Source organism: Eptesicus fuscus, chromosome 8 (genome assembly GCF_027574615.1).
Source record: "Eptesicus fuscus isolate TK198812 chromosome 8, DD_ASM_mEF_20220401, whole genome shotgun sequence".
Classification (NCBI taxonomy): Eukaryota; Metazoa; Chordata; class Mammalia; order Chiroptera; family Vespertilionidae; genus Eptesicus; species Eptesicus fuscus.
The window spans coordinates 65410643-65427823 of NC_072480.1; the positions used below are offsets into that span (position 1 = coordinate 65410643).

The window sequence follows — 17181 nt, forward strand, 5'->3', positions numbered from 1 at the left end:
TTCCTCCAAATAAGCTAGTAACTGAGTGTAAGTTCCTCTCTCCAGAGTCCCCGTTGTTCTGCACCTCCAGACCCGCAACAAGCTTGGGAGGCAGATTTGAATCATTCCAGCACCGTCTGTGAAAACAATGGGTGGGAACTGAAAGCAGCAGCGAAAACCAACTCACAAGGATGGAGAGTGCAGCTTGAGCACCCAGCCCACTTTAAACGTCCAAGAAGAAATCATTCTGAGACAGTTTAACTCAATGCCTGCGTGGGCAAGAGGCCACAGTCAGAGGACAGAAAGGAAGCAAAAGTCTGTGGCCAAAAATAACTTCCAGGGTCAAGACCCTGAGGCCTGGATGCCTGTAGAGGGACAACCTCCTACAGATTTCTATTTTCCAAAGACTAAAGAAGCTGTCGGTGACTGCGAGGGGCCACACCCGTCTGGAGGTGGGTCCAAAGGCTCCATTTAATCCACTCTTTCCTTTTCCTAAGGAGGGTTCAAGTGAACAGAACACCAAAGCCCGGGAAGGTCGGGCCTTCCTGTAGACACGAGGCCATCAGGAAGGCTTCTTCAAAGGCTTCCTTACCCATCCATCTGTCTCCTAACTGTTCTAAGTCGCTTCAACCAAATGAAAACCTATTCATATTCCTAAAAGGGTTTCCGCCGAAGCCACATCAACCACTGTTGTTGGAGTGCACACACTAAATATTCCCAGGTTAGCTTTCTCGAAAACATCTGCATCCTTAACATGAAAGGCCTATAACAAATCTCTTTATAAAGTCTCCTTCCAATTTTAAAGTAAAAATGTCATAAATGTGAAAAGAATGCTCCTGAACTGAAAAAAGAAAGGTTATGTTGCTGTTAAGAGTTAAGATAGTTCCATTAATACTGAAACATGCTTGACTAATTTTTCATGAATCAAAGTATTAATTGAAAACGCATCACACATTAAGCACTTTTACCTGTGGTATTACATTTCCAAAGGCTTTATTAAAAAAAAAAATTTCTCTTTTGTCTGAATGGCTCTCAGATATAATTTTATAATTTACATATGAATTAAAAACAGACACATATATCAGAAAATATATGTATATAAATTGGAACAGAAAAAAGATTTGTAAAAGGACCCAGGAAAACAATATACAATGTCTTTATTTTTTCACCATTCTGTGAGAATATTCAATTAAAGGAGACTAATAAATGTATCAATTCACTTGATAGAATTTTTAGTGTCCTGATAATTTTTCCATTATTTCATAAGAACAATCTTTAGAATTAAAGGGAGGTTTTATTATACCTCCTAAATAATGTGCCCGACATATGTTAAAACTATCAACATTTAATACTTCCTTCAAAAAGCACTTCTGATGTCTTTGAAATCTACTCAGAATAGAAAGTAGTTACTTTAAAGGAAGATATGTTAAAATTAATAAAATGGTACTTCCTGAAACTTTAGAGTTGTCTTTGAGAAAAGTCAACAGACTTTGTAAGTATTAATAATGCTCCAATGAAAAAAAAAAGAACCTCACACTCCAGGTGCATAGCTATCCATTTCAGCATTTTTCTATTTTTTTTTTCCCTTCCATGAGGTTTTAATAAAAAAGAACCAAAAGCATTTTTTCTCCTACAATTTTGCTGGAAATAAAATCACAAAAATCAATCACAACTGCTTCAGTGCCTAGGGCAGAAGCTCTTGGTCTCGCCGCACAGCAGGCTGCTCCTGTGTGACGACTGATGTACAAACTCTGAGTTATTAAAAAAGCAATGGAGTGAAACAAGACACCTACAGAGGGCATACACCTTTTCCCCACATTCCCTCAAAGGGATGACCTTATATAAGCAAATAATTTCCCATCTCAAAATTAAGAAGACAAACATCACGCTTACTTTCTCTAAACGCTCTACAGTAGCCCAGGAAGGATAACAGAAAGAACAGGGCACCCAGGAGGTCTGCACGGCCCACAACACCAGCAACCTTAAAAGAAGGGGAAGAAAAAGAAATTTACATTAGAAAAAATTCTTTTTTGACAAATCCTAAACCTAGGAAATACAAATTCCTTAGAAATAGAAAACAAAAACCTTATTAGACTCTGCCATCTCTATTAAAATAATCTGCGTACCTGCAACAGCCTGTGGTCTTATCTTAGAACTAGAGGCCCGATGCACAAAGATTCATGCAAGAACAGGCCTTCCTTCTCCTCACTGCTGGCACCACCTTCGCTCCGGCCTGGAGCCGTCTTTCCGCCTTCCCACGCTGCCCAGAGGCCCGGAGTGGCTGGGGCTGTGTGGAACACCTGCTGCCCCGCCCCTGGCCGCTCAGCACCGGCATATGCAAATTAACCTGCCAGATTTGTTGGGTTAATTTGCATACTCACTCCTGATTGGCTGGTGGGTGTCACAAAGGTATGGTCAATTTGCATCTTACTCTTTTATTAGTGTAGATTGGTTTTCTTATGCTTTTGGTCTAGGACTTGAGTTAACTGTTTCTAAGAGAAAGTCGGATTGCTTTGAATCCACTGATGGCTATTGTGTGGGCTGGACACAGTCAGCGATGCATGTACGCAGCAGAAGCCCTGTTCTTTAGCACCCTGTCCCCAAGGGCGGCAGAGACCTGTGCTTCTGATGTCTCCAAAGTGGACTGTCACGTGGAAAATGCTATCAGCTGAAAGGGAATGATACTTAAAAAAGAAAATTTGATTCAAAACATGAAGAGAAGGTGGGAAATAAGGGTTAAGAGTCATCAGGCAGATAGAAAAAGACAGGAATAATTACTCAAAGCTGCCTCTGCCACCTTTTCCTCCCTTCAGACCACATGAAGTGGGTTAATCTGGAAAGAATGCTTCAAAGGCAATCGACAAGACAAAAACAGAATAACATTTCTACCATTCCTCCCCCCATTTTCTACATCTGCCGACTGTCCTTCCCTTCTTTATATTAGTGACAATGAAGCAATATGCAATTCGCGTTTCATTTCTTTCAGGCTGATTACTTCAATTAGTGTTCTCCAAATGTTTCGTGGCAATGAAAGACGCAGAATTCCACCCATGAGTATTGGGCTAGTTTATGTGGCATTCTTTACTAACTAGCGCCTGGATGTGACATTTATCAAAGTGATTCTTTAGGTATCACTTTAATGACTGGTAAGTTCACCTTTTCTTAAAGGGCATATATGATATATGAGATACAGAATAAAGACTATTCTATAAATGGAAATAAGATAACATACAATGAACATGAAATTACTATATTTACATATATACCACGAGTGTGTGTATAAGCAATAGCTATAAAGAAAGCCTTTTGCGAGTTGCCCGCCACACTAGTTAGCTATGAAAGCTGAGGGCAATTACACATTCTGATCTTGAACTCCCGATGCAGGTGCACGTGGCAGCCTGGGGTGTCCCAAAGTCTCTGAGAAGACTGAAAGGGTTGATGACTCCAACCTGTGAATGCCACCCACATCCAAGAAGGAAGCTAAGGACTAAGGCTCCACAGGTCTGAATGACTATGCCGGCATGCCAGAGGGTTAAACTGTGCAATCACGTCACGAGTGAAGTAAATATGCAATGAGAGTTCTTGAACAGTCTGGCCTGTAGCTCACTCAATGAGGGATGTAGTAAAACAGGAATGCAGTGAAACCGAGCAGAGCACACAGTAGGTCCTGGCTCACTGTTAACCCTTTGCACTCGCTTGCTTTTTTCTCGATTCCTGCTACCGATGCTAACCGTGTCGAGTCATACTCGACATCCGAGTGCAAAAGGTTAGTTTCCCGCATGAATCCCAAATTGTGCTTCTGTCAATGTGAGGAGCAGAAAGGAATGAAAACAGGACACAGCAGCTGAGGGTGAGGCAGGCAGGGGCTCCAGAGCACCTTGGTGAGTGAGGGATGGAGCAGCTGGTCCTGTGGGCCTGCCGCCAGGAGAGAGATGGGAGAGAAAGGAGGGCATCTTCCAGCTGTGGCTATCTACAGAGCCTGAGGATGGCCCGGAACCCTAATTCCTTAGAGAGAATAAAACAAGCAAAGTCAACCCAGAGGAGCTTATCCAAAAGGGGTCCTCAGATCATGGAGGGTTTGGGAAGGGGGTTCAGAGAAAAAGGTTCCTTGAAAGGAGTGGAGGGGAAGGAAGCGGTTTGGATAAATCCAAGAACAGGGGCCAAAACAACCAACCACTTGTTACCTAGGGACAGTAAAAGACTAACCTTTTAGTAGGAGTTTCCCGCTACACAGATTAGATATGAAATGCTAAGGGCAACTATGCATTCTGGTCTTGAACTCTTGATGCAGGTTCACTAATGTGAACTTTACACATCACTTATTTTTTAAAACAAATATTCTTCCTTTGGCTGGCTGGTGAAGACGCTACCAAGTTTTACGCAATATACATTACATGGTTTGACATAAAGAAAAACGGCTTTTAAAACACTATGGCAATTGTTTTAAAGTAAGAAGAGTATTTAGTCCTTACAGTAAATTTTTCACATATTAAAGAGATTTCACAGACAAGATTGTAAGAGGCTATCCAAGCAGGCACCACATCTAACTGGGAAACGGGCATGAGTACAGAGACTTGACTCTTCCTTTCTGATTTTTGCATAACATATTTTCAGGCAAAGTTCTTTACAAAGGCTATTTTTTTCTTACAAATAACCTGAAACATTCATATCAGGATTGTGAAGGGGTTCAGAACAAATTTCCCCACGGTGCACCATTTTGGCCTGCTATTTTGAGCTGAAGGCAGCTGAGACCCTGTGGGCTCAGGAGAAATTTTTGCTCTTCCCTTAACTATCCAAAAATCTAAATTGGGGGCCTTGCCCTTAATGACTTATTACCAGAAATAACTTTTCATGAACTACCTATAGGGCAGGGCAAACTTCTAATTACTGAACATCTGCTCTTATCAGACTGCAAATTTCTCTCCCTCCCCCTCTCCTATACCCCAAGGCATCTCCTATCATTCCTTGGTGCAGGATGCCTTCTATACCTCATTTTCCCTTTTCTGTCTCTGAATCTTCATGTATGTGGGATCTCTGACTTTCTCATGTATGTGGGGCTCCCATACATACATAGGTAATTAAATTTGGTTATTTTCTCTTGTTAATCTGTCTCATGTTGATTTAATTATTAGACCAGCTGAAAAAACCTAGACTAAAATTTCTTCCTCCCCCACAGTTCTCTAGAGGAATCACTGCCAACCATCCCCCCTCCCCACAACCCTCCCAAATCCTTAAAGCAGGTGGCTCACTTTTTTCCCCACTAGGAACAATGTGCACAGGGGCCGCAGGGAGGAATTAGGAGAAGGTGACAGGGGAATGTTTCCCCACCCACCTCTTTCAGCGTTAAGCTCTGGGTTTATTGAATGGGCAGATTAAGGAGGCCTGAGCATCCCTCTCTGATACCCAAATTCAAGCAACTTGACATCTTCATCAATGCTCTGAAGAAAACGAAAACTTACAATTGCACCGTGTCCTCAGGGAACCCCCAGGACTGCTTCCTGGTCTCCAAAGAGACAAGGAACTGGGGAACCTCCTCCCTTAGCTCCCCTCCCTCTTCTGGTGACTAGTGTGTTGGAGCCCTTACCATCTACAAATACCCCAGAGTGATTTGGGGTGGCATAGTTGAAAATAAGAGACATTCATATGAATTGGAAAGCAAAATAAAACTGATTACATGTATGCATATATGGATAACCCATGGACACAGATAATAGGGTGGTGAAGGGCTGGGGCGGGGGTGGGCTAGAAGGGGTCAATGGGGGGAAAGAGGGAGCACATGTAATACTTTCAACAATAAAAACTTTAAAAATAAAATAAAACAACAACCAAAAGGATTACAATTATTTTACTACCAACTGGAGACCATGAGATAGGAAGTCTGTAGGGTGTGACTGACCGATCTCAGGTTGCCTACGGCTATTCCATAACCCCCTTAGTCTTAAGCAAAGTGGATGGCTGATCACCCCAAAGACTGGAAAATGTAGGCTCTTTTTTTAAAAAAATCCTCAACCAAGGATATGTTTTTTATTGATTTTTATAGAGAGAGGAAGGGAGGGAGAGGGAAACACCAATGTGGGGGAAACATCCATCAGTTGCCTCCCACATGCGCCCCAAGGATGGAACCCACAACCTAGGTATGTGCCCTGTCTGGGAAACGAACACACAACCCTTTGGTGCATGGAACGATGCTCCAACCGAGTCACCCAGCCAGGGCACAGAAAATGCAGGTTCTTATTTTCAGTGTGCAAAAACATCCTCAATATTCATGTCAAGACACAAAGCACATCGAAGTTAATATAGGGACATTTACTAGTACAGCACTAACACTGGAGGGGCCTACACTGCCACTACTTTCCCTTAATAAACGTAAACAGAAGCAGCACAATTACTCCCAAATCCTCAATCCTCATCCCAGGTCAATGCGCAGCGGGGGTGGGAGGTGAGGATGCTGTGCCCAGGCCCCCGCCCACAGCACAGGGCGGCTTCCTCGGTCCTGGCCTGGAACCCGCTGAGGAGCTCTCCCTCCATCTGATCCTTGGGGTAGTCCTGCTTTATGCTCACTTTAAAGCTGGGTTACATGTAGAGGAGAAAATAAACAGGGAGATGAAGATAAGAGGAAACTGAATACTGACTATTTGTCAAAACAATGAAAGGTGAATATATAAATTATCTGTCTTGGGAATGCTAATTTCTAATGACCCTAAACTTTTCCTTGCATTATGAATTCGAATGACTTTCACAGAATGGAAGGGTGGGAGACATTAAGAAATTTTTTCAGATACTCCCCTTTCTCCTAAAGCTAGACTTCTTTGGGCTTATTTTTAAATATCGCAAATGTAGAATTTTGGTGGTAACATCCCCGGAGGGCATTTATCTGGGGAGGTGTGTGCACATCCAGTTATACTTGTTGGCATTTCAAACTTGTTTATAAACTAACTTCTCAATATTTAAAATCAGAGTTTTAGAAAAACTTCTTTGGTTAATAATTCAAATGTTTGATTTTGCTTTTAAGATCACACAACATCAGATAAGTACCAAATCAGTACTTCTGCCAGAAATTCCCTTATTTCTGATTAATGTGTACACTATTTCTGAATCCCAACAAACACTTAGACCATAAAGAGAACTAGGACAGAAACAAATTCTAATTTGAACACAATGTATAGCTTGCAGCAGTTCCCAGCTTGCCAATACATTAAGTCCTCTGAATTTGCTGAAGTAAAAAATTATGAGAATTTTTTAAAGCTTTAAAGTAGATATTAGAAGAACATTGAAAGAACAATTCCACAATCCTCTTAATGCCAAAGAATAGGTAGTTTAAGAAAATTTATAAAATCAGACGCTAAAGGCAGGAATTCTGCTCAATATTTTGAAACTTAATTCCAAGATGCTCAAAGCACTTGGTTAACGTGTAGGTATTTAAATAACACATTGAATGCAGAAATCAGTTGTGGAGAAGTAATAAAGTACATGTAGTATTTTATATGAGGTACTTCATGCTCACAGAATGAATGATTAAAATTAAATATTTTACCTCAGCAAACATTGATGATTTACTTTTTCAAAGGGTTCCCATGGAGGTGGGGGTAGCGTGGTTTCTGAAAACCCCGTATGGTTTGTACCAAATATACTCAGCAGCAGCTCAGTGGAATCAAGGCACGGCCCACAGGACAGCGGGTCAGGCCCATCAGGAGCTGCCAAACCACATGTCCAGGGGAAGAGAATAATGCAGGGGGCGCCAAGGAGAGGAGAAGGAAGGTGGGGAGAATTCGTGAGTAATTTCACAGCAGGACTTGGGGACCCACTTTCTAGTTCAACTCAAGAGTATGGCGGCAGCGTCTCTGCACAGACCTGGGACAACCAGGTTCCCAGTTCTATTCCTACATCGGCAGCCACATGACTGCCCTGGGAGAAGTCCTTTACCTGTTCTCCCAGGCCAGTTCCTCTTCTGTAAAGTGAAACTGTGATGCTGCCCCATCTGATCCCACAGAGTTTTTGTGACAATCGCGACAGTACGAGGAAGTCTTTTGCAAACTATACACCTCTCAGCTAACACAGGAAAATGGAGAAAGGTAATCCTGGCCTCTAGCTTGTATACCCCAAAGCCAGGCAACATGCAACATGCATACCTTCACAGCGTGGGTATAGGAGGGAACCTGAGAGCATCACCAGCGAGCAAACCATGCTGCCATTATAAAGTCTTCGTCAATTGGGGACTCTGCATTTTTCCGTAAGAGAGACCTGCTGGACCTGCGTTCAATGGTCTCAAACGCCTGGCAGGGCACCACCACAGCCCTACGAGCATTTAAAGGAAGCCTGCTTTAGGAAACACACCGACACACGTGCAGAGGCCGCGGGTGGGTGATACTCACACACTCAGTGTGCACCGGGTGCACAGCAAACAGCAGAGCGGCCAGCAAGGATGACCTGGGGGCCAGGTTTAACCTCCGGCCTCTGCTGGTGTACTGCAGGCCGCCAAACAGCACCGAGAAGACATCCACCATGAGGACCGAGATGCCGGCGTGCAGGAGGATGTTGACCACGTGGAAACTCACGGGGTGGAAGCCTCCCGACAAATAGTAGTTAATCCTGTAGCAAAGGAAGGGTGCTCACACCAGGTGCGCAGAAGCACCTGAAGTAAAATGCAAGCCATCTAAAGGAAAAGGCTGGTGAGTAAAAATATTAAAAGGAGAAGAGAAAGACTTTGTGCAATGTTGGTTACAGTAACACCCAGATAAACAATGCCGCTAAGCTAAGAAAATTGGAGAGAAGGCAAGAACAATTAGCTGCAGAGGGGGAAATAGACGACAAGGGGATCTCAGAGGAGTGGGACAGAAAATACGTGGAGAGGGAAAGCGAGAGGAATTTTTTAAGTGCAAAAAAGGCAAGACTGAAAAAAAAAATTGATCACACATTACTCATGGCTACCCCACAGGAACCTGGATATAAGATAGTCATGTAACTTGCTTATTCAAAAAAAAAAAAAAAAAAAGTACTTTACAGTTTTTCTACCAGCCTTCTGAACAATGAACCACTTTTTCATTGTCAGGGATTCTTATTTCTGACTGCGTTTCCATTACCAGTGGTTCCATTTCATCATCTCCATGCTTCTTTGAGAGATCTATAGACAAGTATTTAATGCGTCAAAGAAATGGCTATGAATAGAAACTCTGTGTGGTGAATAAATCTCTTTCATGCAAACAGCTCCCTGATTAATGGGGAGAGTGAGATTGTTTTTAACTTTTTTCTTTTTTTGCCTATTGACTTGGTAACAGCAGGAAGATGGATGCCTTTTATTTGTAGTGGGAAAAAAAGTGACAATTTCATGTGATGCCACATGTTGCCTTGTCTCATATTGTTTCCTAGGTATGCACTAGCACAGGGTCCAACCTCCAAGAGCTGTGAAAAATAAGACACTTCACCCATGTGCATGTCATCCTTGACAGGGGCCATGCTAACCTCTGTATTTTTGTTCCACTTTTAGCACCTTTCCTGCCAAAGCAAGCCCTGCAATCACGTTTCCACAGGCAGGCTCTCTCCGTCTTCCTGTGACCCAACTCCTTAACAGTTAGAATTATCACGTACTTCTTGGAAGCCCATAGAGGTGAGTGGCTTATGCTTCCCTAGGAACTATTCCCTTGACTCCTAGACCCCGGGAATCCTGTCACATGCAACCTGGTATATTATAATGCACAAGCTGTGGGTGGCCCTCGCGTGCAGCCCACAGCCATACCTCACCTGAAAGTCAGGACGGTGAGAGGTCTGTAGGACTTGTGGCTGGTGTTGCTGCTCAGCCGACTGCCCCAGAAGTCATGATGCCACAGGTCCCCAAGGGGCGTTTCTGCTCGGAGGTCCTGCAGGAACACAACCAGAGGACATTCAGGACAAAGGAGTCATGACTCCTGAACCCAGAGCTAAGCCCTCACCGCGTCCCCTTCTTTAAAGTTCCCTATACCTCTATTCTCCAACGCCTCCACCACCTGGGCTGAGCCACCATCATCACTCACCTAGGACACAGGCAGGCCTGCTGGCGGGTCTCCTGGGCCCTCTGACACGTTCTCCACATTGCTCTTTCCAAAATGCAAATCGAGTTGCTCTACCCACCTCAGCTTAAAACAATGCTACAGCTCCTCCTCTCCCCCGACAAAGCTGACGTTTTGACAGAGATGCCACAGTCCGGGTGCTCTGGCTCCCACCAGCCTCTGCAGGATCATCTCTTGGACTCAGTGATCTGCTAATGGCCTTCGTCTGGTCCCCACACAGCTCTTGCTACCATCCACTCAAAGGCTTTGCATGTTCAGGTTTCCATCCAGCTGGTCACTCCTCAACTCTTCACAACTCAGCTCCTCCTGCCATTCTTATCTCAGCCATTGAGCTATGACCTTTCTAAGCTGATGCAATTTCCCTTCTGTGGGTCCTGGGCATCTTGCACCCATCCTCAGAGCACCTGGCACACTGGCGATTTATAGTCTAGTGACTATTATCTGTCTGCCCCGCTGGCCTGGGGCTCTGAGAGGCCTGGGGCACATTGGTGTTTGCTGGGGGTACATGGAAGATGCTTAATCTATGCTGAATGAATGAATGGACCATATAGCTAAATGAGATCACTATTACCCTCTCTCATGAGTGTGGACAAACATGTATTTTTTTTTTAAGTTTCTCATTTTTAGTCAGGAGCTAAGCAGATAGTAATATTAAAGGAAAAACAACTTCCACATAATTTTTAAAGATAAATATCACTAAGTAATTTAAAAAATTATACCTATCTTGCTACTAAAGTAATTTGGTACTATACTACAGATGCTTAAAAATACATCTTTTTCTTTTTTTTTACATTTAAATATGAAACTAGATTGTTTAAACTGTGTCCAACAAGAAGGAAGGCAGACAGGCTACTGTGGAGTAACAAAACTGGATATTAATTTTCTCTTTAAAGCATAATTACACAGGAATATTTTAGGGACTAGAAATCACGATGTTCTGAGCACCGCATGATATTATCAGTCAAGACTGTGCAGTAACCAAAATCAACTCTGATTAACGTGAGCAAAAAGGGAAGGCTTTAAAGTTAGTGCAAGGTTCCCGGACTCCCAGGTGGGCTGGGAAACCAGGTCAGGACTGTGCAGCCAGAAGCACACCCACAATTCCCACCGCTGGCCCCTCCCTGAGGCTGCCTGGGCGCCTCCAGACCCCACCTCTGAGCAAGACTAGCTCCTCACTCCAACAGGTGGTACCCCTGACAGGAGAGCCGACGCCTGTGTCTGTATCTGAACTGGACAGTCTTTGTAGCGTCTGACAACCAGAAGGCGGGGAATGCCCCAAACAGAGGAAGTGTGTCAAATCGTGGCTGGTCCAGGGAGCCCCCAGTGTCCATGGCACACAGTGGAGCTCAGTGAGTCCTGGCTACTTAAGGGCTTGCTGGCTCAAAGGGACAGGCTTGAGAAGAGGCAAGAGATACAAGGTTGGTCACCTGATACCTACTCTGAGGCGGCAGTTCTCTTCCATTGGGTGTCAGCTTCAGAGGCCTTGAGTGTACCAACACCCTCTCTGAGTCGGTCAGATATTTCTGGAAGGCCCTGTAGTCCACCCACCAACTGAGTCCACTCAGTTCCGAAACTGGAGTCCATCTCCTTTTGCACTGTCCCAGAAGCACCTGTCCGGTTGTGAAAGGGGCAGAGGCTCTTGTCTTCCCCTTGAGCAGTAAATAAACACCAACGAAGCTCTAAATATTTGATTAGGTGTAGCCGACACACGCAGGGCGCGCTACAGGAAGGCAAATTTTTCCTGATAAGGATTTATGGAAAAGACGTGTTATGTCTGAAATTCCTGCTAACTTCACGTCTCAGAGAAAATCATCATCTCAATGAAAGAAGGCAACTCGACACTGCAAGGACGCATCTGGAAAGCAGCCTTTAACACCAATAACACCCGGTAACAGCCTGCTGCACATTACGGTAGGCACGGTGCCAATGAATGGAGAAGAGCCTTTCATGAAACACGAAAGAAAAAAGGGACGGCTAGCAAGCTGACAGAGGGGCAGTGTGATGCTCTAGAAAACACTGCCAAGACAATGTGCCGTAGAGCCTCGACGTGGCTTCATCTGCCTTTCCCCACCCAGAAGGAAAGAGAACTACAGCCACCCCCCAGGGCATCCTACATCCGACAGAGCTCAAGCTGTCCCGGCCTTGCTTATCGAAGTTCTCCCCCATATAAGTTAACACCTTAAATACCTTCCACTTAACAAAAGTGGAAGAGTCAAGAAACTCTCAATAAAATGAAGAATAAATATTTTAAAGTCAAGTCATACCCTCGGATCCTTGTTAGGAATTCTATAGCTATTAAGCCACGAGTGTGACATACATAGTTGCTTAGGGCTACAAACGTCCTTCTTTTTCCTTTAAGCCTGGCTTTAAAGAGAACTGAAATAGAAACATCTGCAGTAACTGCTGGGTGAATTGAGGAAAACTACAAATGAAGAACTTGAATTAAAAACAAGCATCAACAATGCTGTCGTTTGTGCCATCAAAACAGAGAAAATCAGTTGCAACGCATTAAAATAAAATATATGCAAAACAGTCATTCCTCCCACCCCTCCTGGAAAAGAATGTTTGTCCCACAGACAATTTTCCCCAATATTTTCAATGTGATAATGAATTTTCCCACATTTGGTTGAATCCATGACTGCAAAAATTTAAGAGCATTAAAAAACAGTGGTACAAAGAGTTGCTACAATTGCACCTACTAGAGAGAAAAACTAGTATATTCCTTCAAACCCTCTTCATTGGTGAAGGCATACACATAAAACATCTGCTGAGTAACTAGATTGTCACAGGACTCTAACCTGGGCCATTTCCATGGTCTTTCTCCTCTAGGCCCTTGCCTGCTTCCGACTCACTTGTTCTGGTTTTCTTTAAGCTCGCTGAAATCTTTTTCTTTCCTTCCCACAACCTTATATCTTCTTCCCTATCCCTAGGTAGCAAGGGAAAGAGATAGCACTTTCCCTGGACCGATGTAGCACCCACTGGTGAGCAGAAGTGCTGGGATTTTGCTGACTCTGCAAATTTGAGTCTCTGAACACGAAATGAGCAGGAACTGCAGCGCTCCCCACCCTCCAGCAGCTGTCAGCAGCTGTCCTGATGCTATCATCGAAGGACAAAGAAGCCAGCTCGCTGCCTGCTGCTGAGGATGTACCTTTTGGTGGATGATCACTGCAGCATATGTGTGATTTTCTTTTTTCCTGGAACAGTTCTGCCCTAGAGTTCGGGAGATTTATCACAAACCCTGAAATACTCTGTCTGCAATGCCCTACAACACGCTTGCCTTGAAATCTTAGAATAACAGCATCTCTGGTACATGTGGGAGGCCTGTGGCCTCACATCACAGAGGGTATATGGGGAGGGTAGAGCCCGAGGGGAGGCAGGGGTTGGAGACCCTGCTGCCAGCAATAAAAGGGGCCCTAAATCCAGGAGACACTATCTAAAAGAGATGGGGAATCCAGAGTACAATTGGAGCCCAGGCATTAACCCAAGTTTAATAGAAAATAATTCAACACAAACTTAGATGATTACTGAGACATAGGCAAGTGGTTAACGTAAGTTTATCAGGAAGGAATTAAGATACGAACCTTATTGTTAACAATAGCTTCAGAGTCATCAAAGACAAACTCTCCATCATAGCTACGTGCGAAACACAGGAGGGAAACAAATCCCACGACTAACTTAGCCCAGAAAGGAGGGACAGAGGATGGAATGATGTGCTCCAAATCGGCCTCCAGCTCGGCCATTTTGAAAACTGCAGGCTGTCAGTCTCCGGCTCCAGCATTATGCTGGTTAGAAATCTGCGAGAAAAATAACAGTGATATAATTATTTATCAGTGCACTGTTAGGAATGCTTCCACAGTGGACATACCTTGAGTAAGAGTTAGACAGCCACTATGCTGCAATTCTAGAGCATGCACTCATTAGAAAGTTTAAGTTGCAGTTTTCAAACTTCTGGTGGGCAGAAAAGTCACCTGGGACACATTCGGATTCTCCTGGGCCCAACTGCAGCCTAGCAAACGGAAACCCCTGAGTTTCCGATGCTGGATTATCTGTGAGAAACACTGATGTAATGGACTCCTATACTTATCAACCTCCTATTGGAAATAACTTTTTTACAGCCGTGTAATCAGTTTACAAAATTAAAAAAATTAGTTACCATCTTAGCATCCAATCAAGAAAAATCAATAAATATTCACGGTTTGGTCTTATCACATTGTATGTGGGGGATGGGGGGGGGGGGCATGAAACATGACTGGGATTCTGAGAACTCAGGCCAGTTAGATGAAAATCTGGGAGAGGAGTTTAATAGAGATAGCGAGGCAGGGCACACAGATGGCCAGGTCAGTGGTTCACACACGGACGACAGAGGAAGGAGAGAATGTTGTAGACTGACTGGTTTGAGGTAATACCTTATTCCAGAAAGGGCTGAGCGGTATCAAAAAGAGGAGGGGAAGTGATTCTAGGTGAGGCTATGACCTTCAATACCTGTGAAGGGGTCAAGTTAAAAATACACATTTATTTTTACCTTTTCTTTCAAACAGGCAAAATGTTAAAGCCAGAAATGTCTGTCTCAGCCTTGCCACTTAGTCCTCTGGCCTGGAGGATGCCACCTATCCTCTCAGCGTCCACTTCCTGTGGGACTCTGCAGAGCGTAGTAACCTCCCAGCAGCGAGAGCATCCTGCCTTGGAATTCACCCAAACCAATATCAAACTACCTCCCCAAATCACGTGTTATCTGTCCCCATTCCCACCACACCCTGAATAGGTCCGTTCTTTTGCATTTACCAGAACCATGTTTGGGTCAGACTGCTTGGGTTCCATTTTGGGCAAGTTCCTAACCTCTCTGGGCCTCAGTTTCCTCACCTCTAAAGTGAGGGTGATACTGTGCTGACCTTACATGGTTGTCAGGAGGGTTAACCAGGACATCCACCTAGAGCTTAGAAACACTGGCTTTAATAAATGCCCAGGGATGGTTACCGTCATTACAAGTACCTTCTTCAAGGTGGGTGCAAGCACAGGCACACAACTGCTTTCTTTTGAAAATTATTGGTACCAAGGCCCTTGTCTTTCCTAGTTAAGGGACCTGCCCCCATCCTTTCATGCTGAGACAGAGGAGAATCCCAGGCCCCTGGACTGGGAAGGCCGTTTGATTGCATTTGTTTCCGGGTCTCCCAGGGAATCGCCCAGATTATGGAATCAATAAGAAGTCAGCCACAGAGGCCCTCTGAGGTCAAAGACATCTTTTTTGATAGGCTTCTGCGTGAATGTCAAGAGAGACCCAACAGTCAACAGGACTCATCATCTGATGGCCTTCTCAGATTTCCAATCCAGAGACAAAAGGCTCTGCATCTCTCACTGCTTGCTGGTCCCTGGAGCTTCCCCGCCTGATAGAACGCATGCTCTCTGCAGGTGCTGGGGGAATTCCAGCTGCTACCTGCTGCTGCCTTTTCTTTCTTTTCCAAGGAAAGGATAAACTATTGCTCAACTCCAAATTACAGCTGCAAACGCAATACAGGTCCTCATGCAGGCCCCAACCATTCATTGTTGTCTACATTTCAGCTAAACAAATTACTCCTACTACTTAAGATAGATACATAAACCAGACTGAATAGTTAGAAAGATCCCATGATTTAATATGGAGATAATCAAGTAGTCTTTGATTTCAAAAGTTAACGTGGAAGAAAGCAAATACTTCCCAGTTTTAAATGCACCACAGAGCTGTGAACATGACAGATGGCTTTGGTGGTATCTACTTTAGCCCCACATATTTGAATATGATTTCACAAAAGGTGGTCAAATAGCCTCACGGGAAGAATACTGAATCAGAAAATAATTTGTGCTTCTTTAACTAATTGTGGGGCCTCACCTGTTGCCTCAGATTGTAACAGACTAATCTTTTGGTGCGCAGGCAACAGAAGATTAAGGCATGATGTGGACCCTAACATCTGGGGTGCCCTGTTGGGCCAGGGCCGGATCCTGGGGAGTCAACAAGAAAGCTGAGTGGGTCTCCCCCTCCTCTTCTCCTGCAGGGCCCTCGGAGAACCTGGAATGCCCAGTTCCTGCCTTCGGCATGTCTCCATTCTGCCTGGCTCCCCGCCTCTTAGCAGCTTCCCTCCCGTAGTATCCAAGGTTCCCACTTCTTTGCTGGGCCACCTGCTCGGCTTCCCCAAACTCCAAGCCTGCGCAAGGAGTGACGGCGGGGTGGCCCCCGGCAGTGGCACGCGGCTCCCAGCCGCTCCGCTCCGCAGCCACCGAGGAGCAGTGATCACTCGCTGCGCTGCAGGGGAGCCGCCTTTAACCCCGGGCAGACGGCCAAGCGGCCAGGCTGCGCTCAGCCCTCGCCGGCGCCGCGGCCAGGCGCGGGTCCCCGAGGCCAGGTGCCGCAGGCTCCCGGTACCCCCCACGATGAGGGGGCGCCCGCGCCGCCGGAGCAGGCGGGGTGACCACGGCACCGCGTGAAGGGAACTCAGGAGCCGAAACGCGCGCGGGGCGTGGGCAAGGGGAGCGCGCACCCTCCGCGCCGAGCCCTTTGTCCCGCGTGCTGCTTACACCGGGGCGCCCGGGGCCCGCGAACCCGTGACCCCCGGTCGCAATCGCGGTCCCGGAGCCAACTCCTCCAGCAGACCCGCCGCGGGGACCGGGCCGGCGGGCGAAGCTTCGGGCGCCGCGGAGCGGGGACCCTGCGTCCACTCCGCACCCAACTCTGCTCGCCCCGCGGCGTGCTCCGCCCCACTCGGCCCTGCAGGAGCCGCCCCGCGCGTTACCTGCAAGGAGCCCGGGCGGCAGCCGCATCTCCCTCCCAGGCGCGGAAACTCCCGCCGCTTTGGTCGCCCGCCCAGAGCTGGGCAGGGGGGAGGGGCCGCCCCGCCGCGCCCCCCTCCCGCGCCGCGCGCCGCCCGCCGCCCGCACCTCCCGCAGCTCCCCACGCGTGCGGGCGCTCACTCTCCCACTCCTGCTCGGTCCGCCCCCTCCTTGCGGCCATTGGCTGCTTCTGCCGTCACTTTCACCGCTGCAGCCGTCCCTCTTCAGCCCATTGGCTGGTGCACCCGGGACGTCAAGCCCGAAGGGCTGTCGGCGGCGAAGGAAGCGCAGGGACTGGACGACTGGGCGGGAAAGGAGGGAGCGAAGTTGTGGTAGTGGAGTCCCGGCGGGCCGGGGCGGG

General features: G+C 46.1%; 1 protein-coding gene and 1 non-coding gene across 3 annotated transcripts in view; both read right to left on the reverse strand.

The window, feature by feature from the left end:
- Positions 1–16920, reverse strand: part of TMTC4 (transmembrane O-mannosyltransferase targeting cadherins 4) — a 62851-nt gene extending 45931 nt beyond the window's left edge. The window contains exons 1-6 of one of the 2 annotated variants that reach the window (XM_054719921.1): positions 16784–16920; positions 15886–15995; positions 13604–13816; positions 9718–9833; positions 8352–8568; positions 1873–1960 (exon numbers count right to left, since the gene is read on the reverse strand). In XM_054719921.1, coding sequence (XP_054575896.1) covers positions 1873–1960; positions 8352–8568; positions 9718–9833; positions 13604–13762 — 580 coding nt within the window. In that variant the 5' untranslated portion in view covers positions 13763–13816; positions 15886–15995; positions 16784–16920. The remainder of the gene's footprint in view (positions 1–1872; positions 1961–8351; positions 8569–9717; positions 9834–13603; positions 13817–15885; positions 15996–16783) is intronic. The other variant, XM_054719920.1, reaches the window with a different exon arrangement.
- LOC114232409 (U6 spliceosomal RNA) lies at positions 9382–9483 on the reverse strand. The gene has a single exon (XR_008556869.1). It is a non-coding gene; the product is annotated as a U6 spliceosomal RNA (small nuclear RNA).
- Positions 16921–17181: the final 261 nt, after the last annotated feature.